The sequence below is a fragment of the Onychomys torridus genome, chromosome 3, assembly GCF_903995425.1.
Source record: "Onychomys torridus chromosome 3, mOncTor1.1, whole genome shotgun sequence".
Classification (NCBI taxonomy): domain Eukaryota; kingdom Metazoa; phylum Chordata; class Mammalia; order Rodentia; family Cricetidae; genus Onychomys; species Onychomys torridus.
Window position 1 is genome coordinate 110739086 of NC_050445.1, and position 17616 is coordinate 110756701.

A 17616-nucleotide genomic window follows, 5' to 3' on the forward strand; every position below is an offset into this window, starting at 1 on the left:
TTGTTGTTGTTTGTTTGTTGAGATTGGGCCTCACTGTGTAGTCCAGACACTCACTTTGTAGATCATGCTGGCCTTGAACTCACAGATCCTCCTGCCTCTGCCTCTTGAGTGCTGGGATTAAAGGTGTGCGCCACCACTGCCTAGCTAAGTTTTTTAAATTTTAAAAAAAGGTAAAAGCTGAATATAATTATGGTGCATATGTTTTTGTATATGAATACATTATGGAATAATAAATAGCACATCATGCTATTTAATGTACACCTATGTTTTTGTGGTGAGAACACTTAAAATCTACTTAGTAATTTTCCAGTATGCAATATATTGTTACTAAGTAGTTGCCATAATGTATAACCATTCCCTTTGACCATGCCTAGCCTCTGGTGACTGACACCTGACGTCCAGGCTTCTTTGGGTTTGAGATCAAGCTGAAAGTACCTTACTGTATCTGATTTATTTCATGTAACACAATGTTCTTTGATTCAGCTGTGTTTCTTCAAAGAATTTTCTCTTTTTTTTTTTTTGTTTTGTTTTGTTTTTGTTTTTCGAGACAGGGTTTCTCTGTGTAGCTTTGCGCCTTTTCTGGAACTCACTTTGTAGACCAGGCTGGCCTCAAACTCACAGAGATCCACCTGCCTCTGCCTCCCGAGTGCTGGGATTAAAGGCGTGCGCCACCACCGCCCGGCCCAAAGTAGTTTTTTCAAAGACTGAATAGCTAGCTATTTTGTATATCTTTTTTTTTTTTTTTTTTTTAAAGAATGTTCATTAATAGTACTAGTTGTATGAATGGAATTCAGTTGGATTTTTATTTTTGGTTATTCAGAACAGGGTTTTTCTTGTGTAGTCCTGGATGTCCTGGAACACTCTTTATATACCAGGCTGGCCTTGAACTCAGAGAACCACCAGCCTCTGCTTCCCAAGTGCTTAATCTAAAGGCTTGTGCCACCACCATCCAGGTTAGTGGGATATTTTTGTTATGATAAGCATATAGTGTAAGGGGAAGTTTCGGTCTGGACGTATCTCTCCCACCTGAGCTTTTGCAACCTCTTATAAAATAGTCACTCAGAGACTTATATTAATTACAAACTGTATGCCCTATGGATCAGGCTTCTTGCTTGTTAGCTCTTTCATCTTAAATTAACCCATTTCTATTAATCTATGTATCACCACATGTCTTGTGGCTTATACCTGAGTTTCATTACATCTTGCCTTTCCAGGCTGCTTTCAGCACCTCCTCTGATTCCACCTTCTTCTCTTTGTCTCTCTGCTTGGATTCCTGCCTACCTCTAAGCTGCCTTGCCATAGTCAAAGCAGCTTATTTATTAACCAATGGCAGCAACACATATTCACAGCATACAGAAAGACCATCTCACAGCAATATAGTGATAAGCATGTACTGATCAGATTCAGCCTCCCTTTTCCACTCTCCCCACGTCTTTCCCAGCATCTAGTAATCATTATTCTACTTCGAAAAAAAATTATTTAACCTCTCATTTTTTAGCCTCTTATGGTATATTTGTCTGTGTCTAGCTGAACTTCACTTAATATACTGTCCTACAGTTCCACTCAATTTGCAGCAAATGACAGCTGTCTTCTTCTTTATGGCTAAATAATACTGTGGTATATATGTATTATTTCTCCTTTTTCCTGGGTTAAAAAAACCGCTGTATGCATGTGTGCATCACACACACACTGTTGGAAGTCAAAGGACATCTTTTGGAGTCAGCTCTTCCTACCTTTTATGGCTTTTAAGAGTTGTACTAGGTCACCAGGCTTGCTCTATAAGTGCTTTTGCACACTGAGCCATCTCACAGGCTCCTCTTTTGGTGCTTGTTTGTTTTGTGGGGTCTTTTCCTGTTTGTTTTAAATTTGGAGACAGTCTAAGTCAAACTAAGTGTCAGCTGGGTGGTGGTGCATGCCTTTAATCCCAGCACTCGGGAGGCAGAGCCAGGCAGATCTCAGTGAGTTCGAGGCCAGCCTGGTCTACAGAGTGAGTTCCAGGACAGGCACCAAAACTACATGAAAAAACCCTGTCTCAAAAAAAAGACCGTATGCACGTGCAGGTGCTCACAGAGGCAAAAGTTGTCAGATTCCCCTGGAATCTGATTATAGGTGGCTGTGACCTACTTGATGTGAGTGCTGGGAATTGAACCTGGTCCTCTGGAAGAGCAATGCTCTTAACTGATAAGCCATCTTTGCAGCCTATCTTTGCCTATTTTTGTATGGGTTGGTCTCATCCTATGAGTTGTTGCTAATATGTTTTGGCTCTTAATTCCTTATTGAGGTGTATGGTTTGGTATAGCTATATTTTCTCATTCTGTAGGTGGTGTCTTCTTTCTGTAATAGTTTTACATCCTGAGTTTTGTACTTGATAATGAACTATTTGCAATCCATGTGCTTGTCTTACCAAATGGCATAAAATCCCTTCAGAGGCCTTTTTCTTACTTGTCCATACTTTGTAGACCTTCACACCCAAGCAGGGTGAAACTGCTTGTACAGGTTGTAAAGATGCATTGAAGCTTTAGTCTGGCACACGGCGTTGCCCAGGTGGTTGTCCCTCTGGTGCTGTGGTTGCATTTCCCTTTGCTCTGGTGTTACACATAATTGTTAGGATCGTTAACTGAAGCCTCGTCTCAGTGGATTCCAGAGACTTTCAGATAGGGTTTGAGCACCTATGGTCTGCTTTGACAATGGTCACAAATATTTTGAAGTGTACACTATTCTCTTGATCCACATATCAGACTTTACCCAATGTTTGCCATTGAAAAGCCAAGATTTATGCTGTCCTTCTGGAGCAGGAGAAATAGGTAGATACTGGGTAATGAAACGGGAAGTATTATAGGTTGAGATTTGAAGTGGCACACTCTATATTAATCCTAATAAAATACCCTCAAATATTTAAATCCGCTCTGTGCAGTAGAATTTTCTGTTATGGTGAAAGTGTTCATATCTGCATTTAATTTCTGGTGCTTATTAAGCACTTAAAATTGGGCTAGTGTTGCTGAAGAGAGGTGTTTAATTTATTGAATTGATTTCATTCAATGAAGCCAGCTATGGCTAGTAATGACTATATTGTAGATCCAGATCTTAACCAGTGTTCAAGCTTTTTCCATTATTGTTTTTTCCTTCTACTGTGTCTCTAGACATTTCCCCCCAGTGTCTCCCCAGGTCCAGCACTCTACCACCTAGCAACATTCCCTAGCACCCAGCGATGATGTTAATTCCATAAATGTACTAATGTGTGTACTTTGCCTGTTAGAGCTAAGTTGATTAACATCCTTTTGGGGAATGCATGGTCAAGACTAATGGAAGGAAAGTGACAGCATAATGAAAGCTAACCAAGTGTCATTGTGTCGTTGTGACTATTGAGGCTAGCCCTGTTTGTGACTTGTGTAGTTCAGAACTGGAAACCTGAGGAAGGTTTTGGAGAGCTATAAAGTTCTCATTCATCTGTCTTTAGGTAACATTCTATATCATCAACCTGTTTTTTCTTTGTTTGCTTTTTGAGGAAAGGTGTCATTATGTAGCCTTGGCTGGCTTGAAACTGTATGAACCAAACTGCCCTCAAACTCACAGAGATCCACCTGCCTCTGCCTCGTTGGTGCTGGGATTAAAGGCATGCACCACTATGCCTAGCAATCTGTTCTGATAGTGGATAGTACTTGCATATAGAAGCAGGTAGTTGTGTACACAATTCTGAAGAGATATACTCCTCTTATCTGATCAAAGTGGGCACCTTGGACGTTAGGAGTCTAGACTCCCTTTCATGAGGAGATGGAAGAACCAAGAGTGTTCCACTTGGTTCTGGAGAGACTCTGGAAGGATGTCTTGTGGTGAAGGGTGATCATGGCACCATGCTGCCTCACAAAAGAAGCAATAGAAGAATAATAGGTAGTTTCTGTTCAGTAGAAACTGCACAGGAGGTGGTGCAGTGTTGTAGATCTTAACTGGTGCTGAATTTAATTAAAATGGGGAGGGGGTGGCTGTGCGTGTGTGCACATGTGTGTTTGGGGGAACATATGGTTGTGGAAGTGTTGCACACAGAGGCCAGAGGAGGATGTTAGGTGTCCTGCTCTATCACTATCTACCTTACTTCCATGACACAAGGTCTCCCCCATTCCTGGAGCTAGGCTGATGTTCCCCACAGCACTGTGCATTGGCCACTCCTAGATTTTTATGTGGGTGTTGGGATCTGAACTTGAACTATCATGCTTGTACAAGTGCTCTTACCCTGAACAATTTCTCCTCTAAGGATCCTTTATGGCTAACTTTAAGGTACTTTGATTTTTGTTTTATAATTGGCCTGTTCACTTATGGAATTGCTTACCTTTCCTGATCCAGTAAGGAGCTGTGCAGTAATCCCTGAATTTGGCCATTGTGGTTTCTAGTTTGACTTTTGCAAAAGCCACAGAACTCAGTGCTGTGCTTACCATCTGATAGGAAACTCAGATGGTCCCCTTTTGATGTACGTCGGCACTGGATGTACAGGTTTGTTTGAACTGAACTAGGTTTTACTACTGCTAGATCATGGTCAGGGACCACTTCTCCAGACTATGGAGAGGCATCTAGAAGCCTGAATAGTTGGGCCTAAAGCAAGAAAGTCAGAGGATATTTTATTCTGGGGTGAGTAGGATCATGTGAATAGTAGTAAACTTATCTTCAAGGATACTGCAAGAATTTACATTGGTTTGTAGGAGTGAATCACTCGGAGTCAAGAGCCTGTGATTTCAGTGCTGCTTTCTTTTTCTCCTGTTGGAATTAGCTGACAGGAGACAAGAACCCTGTGCTGAACCTGAGTTTCCACTGAAGTATTTGTTAAAAGCATATTGAAACAATGGGGAAGTACACACATGAATGTGTAAACGTGTTAGAATGAAGACGCAGTCCCCAGACACGTGCAGTGAATGCACACGTGGATAGAACAAAACCCATAAAGCTAGTGTGGGACCGCAGCAGTGGGTTAGAGGATGGATAGCGCTTGTTGATTTGGTAAATGCTTTTGTCCAAATCACTAAAGCTCTCGTGTGATGATGCTGTTCATGAGATACATTCATGTCAGCTGACATACTATCCATTTTCTTTGTATGCATTATGTTACTTAGGGTTTTTGTTGTTCACATGAAAGCAGAGACATGTTTGAGTTCATGCAGTGGAATGTGTTGAAGTGGGTGGGATTTAAACCTGGGCTTTTCCCACTGCTACTGTGCTGCTGAAATTGAAATGGCTTTGTCTTGGTACTGTCTAGCCCTCCCTCCCATCCATCCATAAATGTTATTTGTATGTATCTGCCCACAGGGCAGAGGTGTGTCCATGCATGTACTTGCCATGGCATGCATGTAGAAGTCAGAGGGCAACTATGTGGAATAGATTCTCTTTCAATTTGTCAGGCTTATGCAGTAAATACTTTATCTGTTGAGTGTAGCAGTACTTTTTTGTCAGGACTGCCAGCCCACAAATAATGACATGGAGACTTACTAATTTTGAAAGCTTGGCTTTAGCAGGCTTTTTTCTAACTAGCTCCTATAACTTTATTAACCTGCTTCTATTAATCTACGTTCTGTCAAGTGACTTAGCTACCTTTCCTCTGTCCCTGTGTCTGACTTGTTCTGTGTCCTGTTGGCAACTTCTGTGCACCTAGACTCCTCCTCCTCTTCTTCCCCTCCCCGGAACTCCCGCCTCTCCTCCCTGCCTAGCTGTTGGCCATTCCGCTCTTTATTAAACCAATCAAAAAGTACCTTACACAGAGACACATCTTTACAGTGTACACATAAAATTCCACAACAGTTCAACATTCTCACAGGTTCTTTCCCCAGTAATCAATTTAAACATGTAGCCATTTCCTGAAAGTTTGGGAGTCTCTGCTTTTTGTCTGTAGAATGGGATATGATCTCAAGTTCTTTAAGAACCTTCACTGAACAGGGCAGTCAAAGAAGACTGTAAAGTTAGGCATGGTGGAGGGTGCCTCCCAGCTTTTGGCAGATGGAGGCAAAACAGGAATTCAAGGCCTCCAGCCTCAGCTCCATAAGGAGTTTAAAGTACACAAATATCCCCAATCAAAAATAAAATATAAAGTAGAACTGCCATATAGAACCTAGTCTGGTATTGGGCATTTTGGCACCCATGAAAATTGAAAGTTTGAGTGCTAGAAGATGATCTTGTAAAAAGAATCATTGAAGAGTGAGGACTGTGCAGTCTGAGGTCACATCCTGGCTTCATAGTCTCTAGCTGTGACCATTTAATCCTACTATTCTCTGTAGGCCTTAAGTTCTAAGCAACGAGTTGCCACTTAATACAATAGCTGAGAGGATCTGTACTGTGTGGGTCAGAGCAGTTCTCCCTGGGGGTTGGACGGATTCCACATGACTTGGGATGCTTCTTTCTGCCTTCCTGCTTCCTTACCATTACAAGCAGCGTGTCACAGGTCACCTTTGGATAGCAGCATACAAGCTCCTTAGGCCAACACAAAGGGATAGTAGTGTTTAAGGGCACCAAGCCTGGCTTGTGGAAATTAACAGCAAAAGCCTTCTGACACTTAGTTCTCTTGTTTAGTAAGTGCAAGCCAGCTTGTCTCTGCTGTCCATCGTGACAATAAGATAGAGAACCATGGACAGAATTCATTGCAATTTAATGGGGCAGGCAAGGAAGTTGCCAGATAGATCTCATGTAATCTTCCTAGATTTTGCTTTCCTCTTCTTCAGTCAGCTCTTTAAGGATCATGGGCCACTGAGCAAAAAGTAGTATTTCCACCTGAGGATTTAGTTACTGGTAGAGCAGTTGCTTAGCATGCATGAGATCCTGAAAGCATATTTTGAGCACTAGCATCTCCAAAAATAAAATTGGTTCTACTTTTTAAAGGAGAGCACAGGGAGCACTTACTAATATTATCTTGCTGCTTCAGACATTTTTTTTCCCTTTTTCTTTCTTTTTTTGGGTTTTTCGAGACAGGGTTTCTCTGTGTAGTTTTGGTGCCTGTCCTGGATCTCACTCTGTAGACCAGGCTGGCCTCAAACTCACAAGTGCTGGGATTAAAGGTGTGCGCCACCACCACCCGGCCATTTTTTTTTCCCTTGTCCAGACTTATCACCCAGCCTTTTCCTCATGATGACTAATAGGCTTAAGATCTTCGTTTGAATAAGAGTAAACAGCATTACAGTCCCTACCTAGTAGAGCTGGAAACACTCGGGGCAGCCACTTAAAAATGTGTGTCTAAAGGAAGAAGGTTCTGGGCAGGACTGTACGCTATCCACAGTGTTTACCTAGCTTTCTTACCCCACCACTGCTAGACTTGAAAAGTTAGCATGAAAGAAAGAAAGAATGACTTTAGGCTAGTGTGTGCCCTTCCCTTTCTCCTGGCAGGAAAGGTGGTCCTGAGTCAACATGATAAAAGGTGGAGTGGCTTGGTGTCAGAGCATCACTTCTCTCTCTCAGGAGAGCGAGTCTGCTCCAGGGTGCTTAGTGAGTGGGGCTGGGGAGTTGTGTGACTTGACGGTAGATATTGGGGTTGGAGTGAGGCTCAGTTGAGAAGGGAGTTAGTAGCTTTAACTCTTTCTCTCAACATGGTCATGTCTCTATGCCATGGTTTGTTGCCAGCTTTGGTGAACCTACATCCCCGAGCTCTTCTCCACCTCTCAGCTGTCTCCTTTACCCTCCTGACAATCATCTTTCAGGATGTGACCCTTAGTCTTGTTTTCATTCCGGACCCCTGCTCCTTTTTTCTTTATATTTTCTTTTTCTGTCCTTTCTGGGAACTTTCCCGATGCTTGAGATGGATTAACCAGTAAAATGTCTTGAAGCGCCTGCCCCCCTTTAAAATTATGATGCATGTATAGAGAGGTCAGAGGACAATCTGGGGTGTTGATCATAGTCTCTGTTTGCACAGGTCAGGGTAGCCTATCTAAGAACATTCAGAGATTCTCCTGTCAGCATGGGACAGTGGGGTTACAGATATGTACTAGCTACCACGTTTCACTTCATGTGGCGCTGAGGATTTGTATGCAGGTCACCACAGCTGCATAGCATTTACCCGCTGAGCTACTCATTTCTGATAGTGCCAAGGAAGGAATGCTTCTTCTCAAGATTTGCACATTCAGTGTTGAGTTTGTCTGTCTCTGCTGACATGTCCCCGCCTTTGCCGTGTTCTGTTTGTACTGCCTGGTGTCTCGATGGTATCATTTGACTTCCCAGATAGCAATCCTCTAGAAAGCAGTTCTTTCCATCAGTTTTCTTTTATATTGAATTGTGTGTTTGAGGAATGCTGGTGTTTCCAGCTTAGCACAGGGTGGTAAAATCCCAACACAAACAAGCATTCCTTCAGGTGAAACTTAAGTCCCAAATAGTCACAGTATCCTTTTTTTTTTTTTTTTTTTTAAGACAGGCTTTCATAATACAGCTTAGGCACCCTTGACCTCATCATGTACTCAGGCTAGCTTCAAACTTGTGATCATCCCGTTTTTAACTGCCAAACGGTCCTGCTAGCAGAGCCCTCCATTTCTTGTGCTTTTCCTGTCAGTCAGGGTTACCGTCAACTCTCTTTCCTCCTCGCCTCCCCTTATTCTAGTGTTACCCCCTCTTGTGTGATAGCTGCAGCCTTCCCCAGCATTGGGCCTTCATGGGGTACGTGTCTCTAGACTGTGGTTTTAGGACTTTCTCATGGCCTGCAAGGCCCCATAGGATGTGGTTAATGGGCTGTCTGATTTTTGTTTCTTTTTCTGATGAGATCTATCAACATGCTGTTCTCTCTGCCTGAAAGACTTATTGCTATCTTTTTCTACTCTAAAGTAGAAACCAGGCTCAGCTGGTTCTTCTATAGGAATCTGTTCCCAGTTCTTGAAGCTGTCATAACTGCCTTCAGCATAGCTTGATTTTTATTCCACCTGTGAACACACAGTTAGTATACAGAGTAACAGAGTTCATTAGAGCATTTTCCTACATTGTTTTGTTTGGTGTCTTATTCCCACCTCCCACCCCCAGTATTTTATGTCTGTGTTTGGTGTGGTTTCTGCCTGTAGTCTAGTGCCACTTTTTGTGTTGGATGTTTTAGTGACTGGCAGTACAATCATTGTAGTGCTGATTGACAGGCCTGGGGCGGAAGATTTATGTCAGTAGTGTAATTCAGAAGTCATGTATTAGAGCTTCCACATGGTACACATGTACACATACAGACAAAAGTCCACAGGAGAGAGAACAGAACTGAAAATGTAAGACATAGGGCTGGACAGTTGGCTCAGAGGTTAAGAGTGCTTGATGTTCTTGCAGAGGACCCAAGTTTGATTTCCAGCTCCCGAATGATGGCTCACAAGTGTCTATAACTTCAGTTCCAAGGGATCCAACAGCCTCTTCTGACCTCGGCAGGCATTTATCTGCACACATTTGGTACACATTCATGTGAGCAAAACAAAAAGAGCAAGACATTTGAGTGGCTTCACTCTTCTCATCATTGATGTTTTGTCTGTCGTTTCCTGCTAGACCCATTCAGGTTTCTTTTGAAGTTTTCTAGTAGCATTTTCTCTTTGAATTTTTTCAGAGATGATAGTTCTAAATTAAACTACAGATCAGACTACAGGTCAGCAACTACTTACAAGAGGATTGGCATAAAATTCCTGGAACATACAATTTTGGCATGACCATTATGCTGTGTATTTCAAGTCTTCATACATTTCAGCATCTCATAAACAAGTGAAAAACAAACAAAATCATGCAGGTGGAGGCAACAGCTTCATTAAGAGGACCGTGATTTAGTAACTGTTCCTCATCAGGAGTGGCAACGTGACTGTCTTTCAGGCACACTTGAGTTTTGTGCTGTTCCAGCTCCCCTCTCAAGTTAACAGAATGCCTCAGATCCTCTGTGGAGCCTCAGTTGCCCAGGGAGTGCAGGAAGAGTAATTTGGCCACTGAAGGAATGGCGGTTGGAGGCTAGCTTAGGCTTTGTAGACATCCCAGAGTTGTCAGTGAAGACACGATTTGACCTGAAGGAAAACTACAGACAGGCCCTGATGCCCTGGGAGGCTGGAGCCTGGATTTGGAGTTCAGTAGCTAAATTGCCACTGCTGTACAGTCAGAGAGAGGTACACAAATTCAGTGTGACTAGTTGCTGGATTCTGCCTTCCAAGCTCTCCCCCACAAAATGACTTCATTATTTTACAGCAGTGACCTGGCCAAAGCCACCCACTCATTCCCTTCCTTCTTTCTCACCTGGCTGGTGGTATTTTTATTCTTGCCCTCTCAGAACCAGCTATTACTCACTCTCTTTTTCTGGGCACTCCAGAAAGTGTAGCTGAGCTACTACTGTTGTGCTGGAGGACACCAGCATTTGTACTGTCTAACCTGGGGATTTCTATCGTTTCCAGTTGTTTTTGTTTTGTCTTAATCAGTGAGAAGTTTTGGCTACCATTTTCAGTTGTGTTCAATTTCAGTCCCTTAGTTTCTTCCTGTTGTTTAAGGTAATGGTACTGTATTTCTTGGGCTCTCTGTCTTAGAAGTTTTATGTCATTCATGTTTATTGTCTGGAGTGTATGTTTGGGGCTGGGAGGCATTCGTGTGACTTGAGGTATTTGTGGAAGTCATAGGACAGCTTGGGGGCAGGATTGGTTCATTCCACCTTGTGGGTCTCAGGCAGTGAGCTCATGTTGTCACACTTGACAGACAGCAAGAGCTTTTTACCCACTGAGCCGGCTTGCCAGCCTACTCTGCCATTCTGTTCCCTTTCCTCTTCAATATACAGTTTCCTTGTGTGCAAGTTTATTTTACAGAACTGCTTGAAAAATAAATTCAAGAAAGTAAACAGAAGTTAATGTGGTCTTATCTGCCCCAAGGAGGTGGTTGACACTTCGTTAGGACTTCTGTGACTTTGGGTCATAGAGCAGTCAGGACCTTTCTCCACACATGATGTTGCTGGTTTCCTTAAGTCCACAGCCAGGTCTTTTAAGATCCAAAAGAACAATTGCAGAATTGAAGTATGGGTCCTTCTTCCAGCCTCTGGGTAGACTTCTTTGATTGCAGTTCTTTCCTGGTCGTATCCACCAATGAAGAGCTGCAGCTCTCTCTTAGGCAAGCATGTTTCTGAGGGAGAACTCCACATAGGGTGGCAGTGGCGACCCTTACTGATGGTGAAGACTTGCAGTAGCAGTGAGCATGCCTTCTCTAGACTGAATGGCTTCTTGTTCTCCTTACTCCTCCTGTATAATGCACCACTGCCACCGTCCCCCTTCCTTGGCCCACCTCCTGCAAGCATGAGGAAGTAGCCTTTCCTGGATTTCCTTAACCCTTGGGTTATTAATCAAAGTGGCCATTGTTATTTCTGCCCCCCAAGGACCAACTGACATCTGTCCCCAAGTTATCCTAACCATCACACTTCCTAAACCTGGTGGTAGACATAAATTATTTATTTTATTTAAAAAATTATTTATGCATATAGTTTGTGTATGAGTGCTCTGTCTGCAAGTTATGCCTGCATGCCAGAAGAGGATGTGCTGTTGAGGTTGCCCTTTAATCACTTGGTTTTTTGTTTGGTTGGTTTTTTTCTTTAAATATTGAGACAGGGTCTCACTGTGGAGCTCTGGTTGTCCTAGAACTTATTATGTAGACTAGGCTGGCCTTGAACTCACAGAGATTTGCCCACCTTTGCCTCCCAAGTGCTAGGGTTAAAGGCAGGTGCCACCATGCCCTGCTCTACTTGGCTTTTTTTTTTTTTTCCCTTTTGGCTTTTTTTTTTTTTTTTTTTTTTTTTTTTTTTTTGGTTTTTCGAGACAGGGTTTCTTTGTGTAGCTTCGTGCCTTTCCTGGAACTCGCTTTGTAGCCCAGGCTGGCATCACAGAGATCCGCCTGGCTCTGCCTCCCAAGTGCTGGGATTAAAGGTGTGCGCCACCACTGCCCGGCTTCTACTTGGCTTCTTAATGGTGGGCTATCAAGGAATCCTGGGCCCAGTTGCTTCTGTTCCTGCACAAGTTCTTAGCAGTGCTTGGAACTGATGCTGCTGTTGAGGTCTTCGGTCATTAGCTCCTCAAAATTAAAAATCCAAATTCATATTTATATTTTATCTTTCCCCTATCAAAACCATAACAAGTTTTCACCTAAAACATCTTTTTAGATAGTATATGTTTGATGCTTTGCCGGGAGCCAGTAAAGGCTGGTATCACCTGTATCTCCTGAGCTTTGTTGGTAAAAAGCAAAATATACCCTGGTTAGTAAGTTATGTGGGATGTTGACGCTCACCATGGGCCTCCTGGGGGCACAGCAACTTGTGCTGTATGTATCCTTCATGGGGAGCCTGAGCAGCTGGAAGGGAGCTTTTTCCTTTAGTGAGTAAGTGTGCTCTGCCATGAGGGACTTTTCATGTCTTTTGGGCCTAACCAAACGCTGAACGGACTCCCACTGTTGATGCCCACTGATGCCTGTTGGCAGCGTGTGGAAGCTGTGTGAGTCTGAATGGAAGATCTCTCCATCCCTGAATCCTTCTCCAGCTCTCGCTGCCTCTCAAGGAAAATTATCCCAAAGACAGAAAGAATTCAGAATTATTTTTCTCTCTCCTCTCTCCTTCTCCCCTTCATTCCCTCTCTCTCCCTCTCCTTTTGGTGCTGAGGATAAAGCCCTAGGGCCTTTGCATGGGCCAGACAGGTCCTTTTACCACAAAACAGCATCCTTAGTTCCAAAGACATTCCTTACATTTCTCCTTCCACATTTTTCATATATCAACAACATGGGAGAATCAAAATAAGAAAATTGTATGCTGGAGACACTGTTTGCTGTGGTGGTAATTTGGTGACTTTGGAACAGCATTCCTCAGTAGTTTCCAGATAAGAAAGTGACTCTGGGTATCTCCCTTTACTGCTGCAGAGTAGACGTGTTAGGTGCTCTTGACTCTGTTTGGGTCATTAATTTCAACTGCTGATGTGAGGAATGGATTCAGCATTTGAGAGAGAGAGAGACAGACAGAGACAGACAGACAGACATCTTCATCCTTGTAGCTCCTGCCCAGCTGTCTAGGCTAGCTCAAGTGTTCACGGTTCTGCTAAGGATCTCATCAGGATCTAGGGCAATCTGAGTGAAGACTGGGGCTCTTCTGGCTGAGTAGAGTGGCAGTACAGCAGACAGTGTCTGCTTTGGTGTTTCCTCAGCTCACTTGTGCTTTTCTTCTTCCTACAGCTTAAAGGATGACCTCTAGGAAGAAAGTGTTGCTGAAGGTCATCATCCTGGGAGATTCTGGGTAAGTATTTCTCATGAATTTGAGCTCACAGATGAGCTTGAAGCCTCATCTTCACTGATTCCCATGACTGACAGTTCCACATTCTGCTCTGGGCCTGTCCTCAAGCCTTACTGTTGGGATATAGTAAAAATTTGAAAGTTCCTTTGGTGTGTATTTTTGTTGCTTGGTTTTTAGCAAGGGCATGTTTGCATGACCCTGTACGGGTGTGTGTTTTCTTGGGAATATAACCCAGGGCCTTGAGCATGTTAGGCATGCACTCTACCACAGCTATATCACTGTCTCTTTTAACATGTTTTGGTTTGGATTGGTTTTTTTCCCCTTGGGTGGGGGTGGGGGTGGAGGTCTGAACCCAGTAAATCATTGTCATTTTCTGGATCCTTTTCTGTACCATCTGGCCAGACACTACCTCTACAGTAGTGCTGGTCTTATCTCCTATTGGTCTCATCTCCTATTGCCAGTACCTTGCCTATGCAGATGTGGGTCTGCCCGCATGTGCATTAACGTCCCCCTTCTGTGCCTGACCAGTTAGTTATAAGTGAAAGAGTCAGGACCAGAATCTAGTATTTTGTTTCTAGATCATCCACTCACCAAGTAATGAACTCTTCAATGGCTATTAAGATTGTTGATTTAAATGGGGTCTCATCTTGTAGTTCTGGCTGTCCTGGAATTCATTGTGTAAATCAGGCTGGCCTCAAACTCACAAGAAATTGGCCTGCCTCTGCCTCCCAGTTGTTTTTTATTATAGTTTTCAGACTCAGTTTCTTATGTGACTCAATGACAGCCTTGCTTCACTGAGGATTTGTGTGTAAAAATAGTAAGTTGGCACAGTGACACATGCCTGTCATCCCAGCTACTTGGAAGGCTGAGATGGGAAAGTCACTTAAGCCTGGAAGATTGAAGCCAGCCTGGGCAGCATAGACCCTGCTTCTGAAAAAGAAGACAATAAGAACATACAAAAAGCAGGTGTGCTCCTCTAGTGTAAAGCCCCTTCTTTTCCTTAAGAGTCAGGGATTTTTCTGTCTCATTTGGCCTATTGAATTGCTTAAGGAACCCTTGAACTAGTATTTTCTTGTCCTGCAACTATGTCCCGGTGGGGTAGAGTGTAGAGGTAGTGTCTCCTGCCCAGTGCTGTCAGAGATGCCTTAGTCCTTAGACCTGTGCTGACCAGGCTTGTCAGAAAGGAGTCTCAGGGACTGGATCCATCAAGGTCTCACTTCTCCCCCGTGAGTTCTGTTGTGCTGCAGTACTGGGGAAGGAGCCCAAGGCCTCACACGAGAAGTCAGTGGTCAGCTAGCTATTGAACTGCACCCAGCCCAGCACTGCTGCCAGGTCTTCTGAATAGGTATTTGTTTCTTTGTGGAAAGCCCTGGACAAGGAATGCTTTAATCTTTAGGTTGCATTATCTTGACCCTACCCTTACCGAACCAAACACTTGGTTGGTGTGTTTTCTTGGTGAAAAAATTCCTTTGGAGGAACATCTTTGAGTTGGTGTTTGTTTGTTTGTTTGTTTGTTTGTTTTGGGTGTTTTGTTTTGTTTTGTTTTGTTTTTTGGTTTTTCGAGACAAGGTTTCTCTGTGTAGCTTTACACCTTTTCCTGGAACTCACTTGGTAGCCCAGGTTGGCCTCGAACTCACTGAGATCCGCCTGGTTCTGCCTCCCAAGTGCTGGGACTAAAGGCGTGTGCTCCATCACCGCCCAGCTTGTTTTTTTCTTTTTTAATTACGTTTTATTTATTATTACTGTGTGTGCATGTGATAGAGGTCAGAAGACAATTTTCGAGAGTTGTTTTTCCTTTCACTATGGGAGTTCTGGGGATTGAATTGAGGTCATCAGGCTTGTCAACAGGTACCTTTACCTGCTGAGCCATCTCACAGACTGTTTTGTTGTGCTTTGTTTAGGCTTTATTTTTTTGAGAGTGCTTTGTTTAGGCTTTATTTTTTTGAGACAAAATATAAGTGGCTCAGATTACCCTTGAATTCATATGCAGCCTCATCTAGCCTCAGGCTTCCAATACTGTTACCTCACTCTTTCAAGCGCTGAATTCTAGGCATGTGCTTGGAGGGACATTTTTTTCTAGCTGGCTACTGATGCTTTCTGCTGTGTGCCAGCTGAAGTCAGTGGCTTCTTCCTGGTATTACTTGATCACACTGAGTAACACACTAACCACCTGAGATTACAGTGGTGTGTTTGGAATGGCAGAGTGATCTTATTTCAGAATTTTCTTTTAGGAGTATATATCTGCCTGCCTTCTGTAAGGGAAAAAAAATTAATACTAGGTTCTGCCATTTGAGCTGCCTGTACTGAAACTTAGAAACTGTGTTCTGTATATGATGAGCATCTGTACTGTGGGTTCTTGTTTAATGTTTTTGTATTGTACTGCTGTGCTGGAAACAAGGGCTCTGCCACTGAGCTAATTCCTTCTCCCCTTGTTGCACAAATCCCAAATGGTCCTATAATAAAAAATCTGGAGCCAGATAATTGGGGTAAATGCTGAAAGATCAGAGAGACAAAGGAACAAGCCACTAGAGAAACTTCTCACCACTACCAAATCCTCAGGCCGAATGGAAGGTGAGATCCTATCTCCATGAGTCCTTTGACTGAAAGCCTCTGAGTCCTCAGCTGAAAGGCTTTACTTAGTTCTTGTCTCCTCACGCCTTATATGCCTTTCTCCACCCAGCCATTTTACTTCTTTCCTAGTGCTGGGATTAAAGGTGTGTATGCTTCCCAAATACTACATGTTAACAAAGGCATGTGACTCCCAAATACTGGGATTAAAGGTGTGTGCCACCACTGCCTGGCCCTGTTTCTCTCCTAGACTGAATCAATCTCATGTAGTCCAGGGTGGCTTTGAACTCACAGAGATCCAAACAGATCTCTGCCTCCCAAGTGCTAGGATTAAAGCTATGTGCCACCACTGCCTGGCCTATATGTTTAATCTAGTGGCTCACTCTGTCCTCTTATCCTCAGGCAAGCTTTATTTGATGTACAATATATCACCACACCTCCTGTATTTGTTTTTAATACTTTTTTTTTTATTTTGCGCGTGTGGGGGGGGTATTCATTTTGTTTCTGTATAAGTGTAGGGATTGTACATGTCCTGGTGCATGTGTGGAGGTCAGAGTATAATTTGCAAGAATCCCCACACCAATGAAGCCTGGGGATTGAAGTCATGTTGGGCTTGGCAATGTCTTTTCCTGATGTTTTATTTTAGTTCCTTTTCTACTTCTGTGATGAGACACAATGACAAAGACAACTTACAAAAGAAAGAGTTTATTGGGGCTTACAGTTTCAGAGGGCAAGTCCATGACCATCATGTTGGGGAGTATGGCAGCAGGCAGGCCTAGCACTGGAGCAGTAGCTAGGAGCTCAGGTCATGATTTGCAGCTACTAGGCAGAGAGTAGAGATTCTTTTGAAACCTTAAAGCCCATCCCCAGTGACACATCCCTCCAAGAAATCAAGTATTCAAATATATGAGCTTATGGGAGCCTTTCCCATTCAAACCCCCAAACCTGCTGAGCCATCCTGGCAGCCTCTTCCCCTGCACTATCTAAGGAAAATACAAACTTTCTAGTATGTGATGGTAGGGTGATTATTGATGCTACCCTTGGCTGAGAGGGAGACACCTGTTCTCAATTATGACAGACTGGTTCCTTTGTTCCTTTGCTTTGTTTTGTTTTTTAAATTGCAGTACTGGGGGTTAAACCCAGGGCCTGTGTGTCAGGCAAACACTTTACTTACTGACCTCTCTCTAGCCCAGACAGGTTGCTTTTTCAATTGCAAACACAAGTTGTTTTCAGTCCCTCATTTGACTTAGATTTATGATTTCCTCCAATTTCAGTGTTGGAAAGACATCGCTCATGAACCAGTATGTGAATAAGAAGTTCAGTAACCAGTACAAAGCCACAATAGGAGCAGACTTCCTGACCAAGGAGGTGATGGTGGATGACAGACTTGTCACCATGCAGGTAAGCCACTGCAGAGCTGTGAGCCTGACTGTTTGCTACTGGATCTTCTTAAAAATGTATTCCTTATGTGTGTATCCCGGGGACAACTTTGTGGAGCTGGCTGGTTCTTTCTAACTTTATGTGTGTTCTAGGGATTAACTGTAAACATTTTACCTGCTGAGCCCTCTTGCAGGCACAGCTTATTGAATATAAGTTGTTTTCCACGGCTGTTGTAGGTGGACTTTTCTTTCCCTCTCAACAGTTCCCAAATAACTGACATGAGACTTGATTATGAAGGCTTGGCCGATAGCTCAGGCTTATTACTAACTAGCTCTTACAATTTAAATTAATTCATTTATATTAACCTAGATTCTGCCACGTGGTGTTAACCTCTCTTTCATCTTGCACCTTCTGTTTCTTCTCTGTGTCTTGCTGGTGACTCCTGACTCCACCCTCCTTCTTCCCAGTGTCCT

General features: G+C 43.2%; 1 protein-coding gene across 1 annotated transcript in view; it reads left to right on the forward strand.

Moving 5' to 3' along the window:
• The window catches only part of Rab7a (RAB7A, member RAS oncogene family), a 57114-nt gene that overhangs the window by 23575 nt on the left and 15923 nt on the right, over positions 1 to 17616 (forward strand). The window contains exons 2-3 of the mRNA XM_036180888.1: positions 13138 to 13198; positions 17038 to 17164. Of these exons, the coding sequence (XP_036036781.1) occupies positions 13146 to 13198; positions 17038 to 17164 (180 nt within the window). The 5' untranslated portion in view covers positions 13138 to 13145. The remainder of the gene's footprint in view (positions 1 to 13137; positions 13199 to 17037; positions 17165 to 17616) is intronic.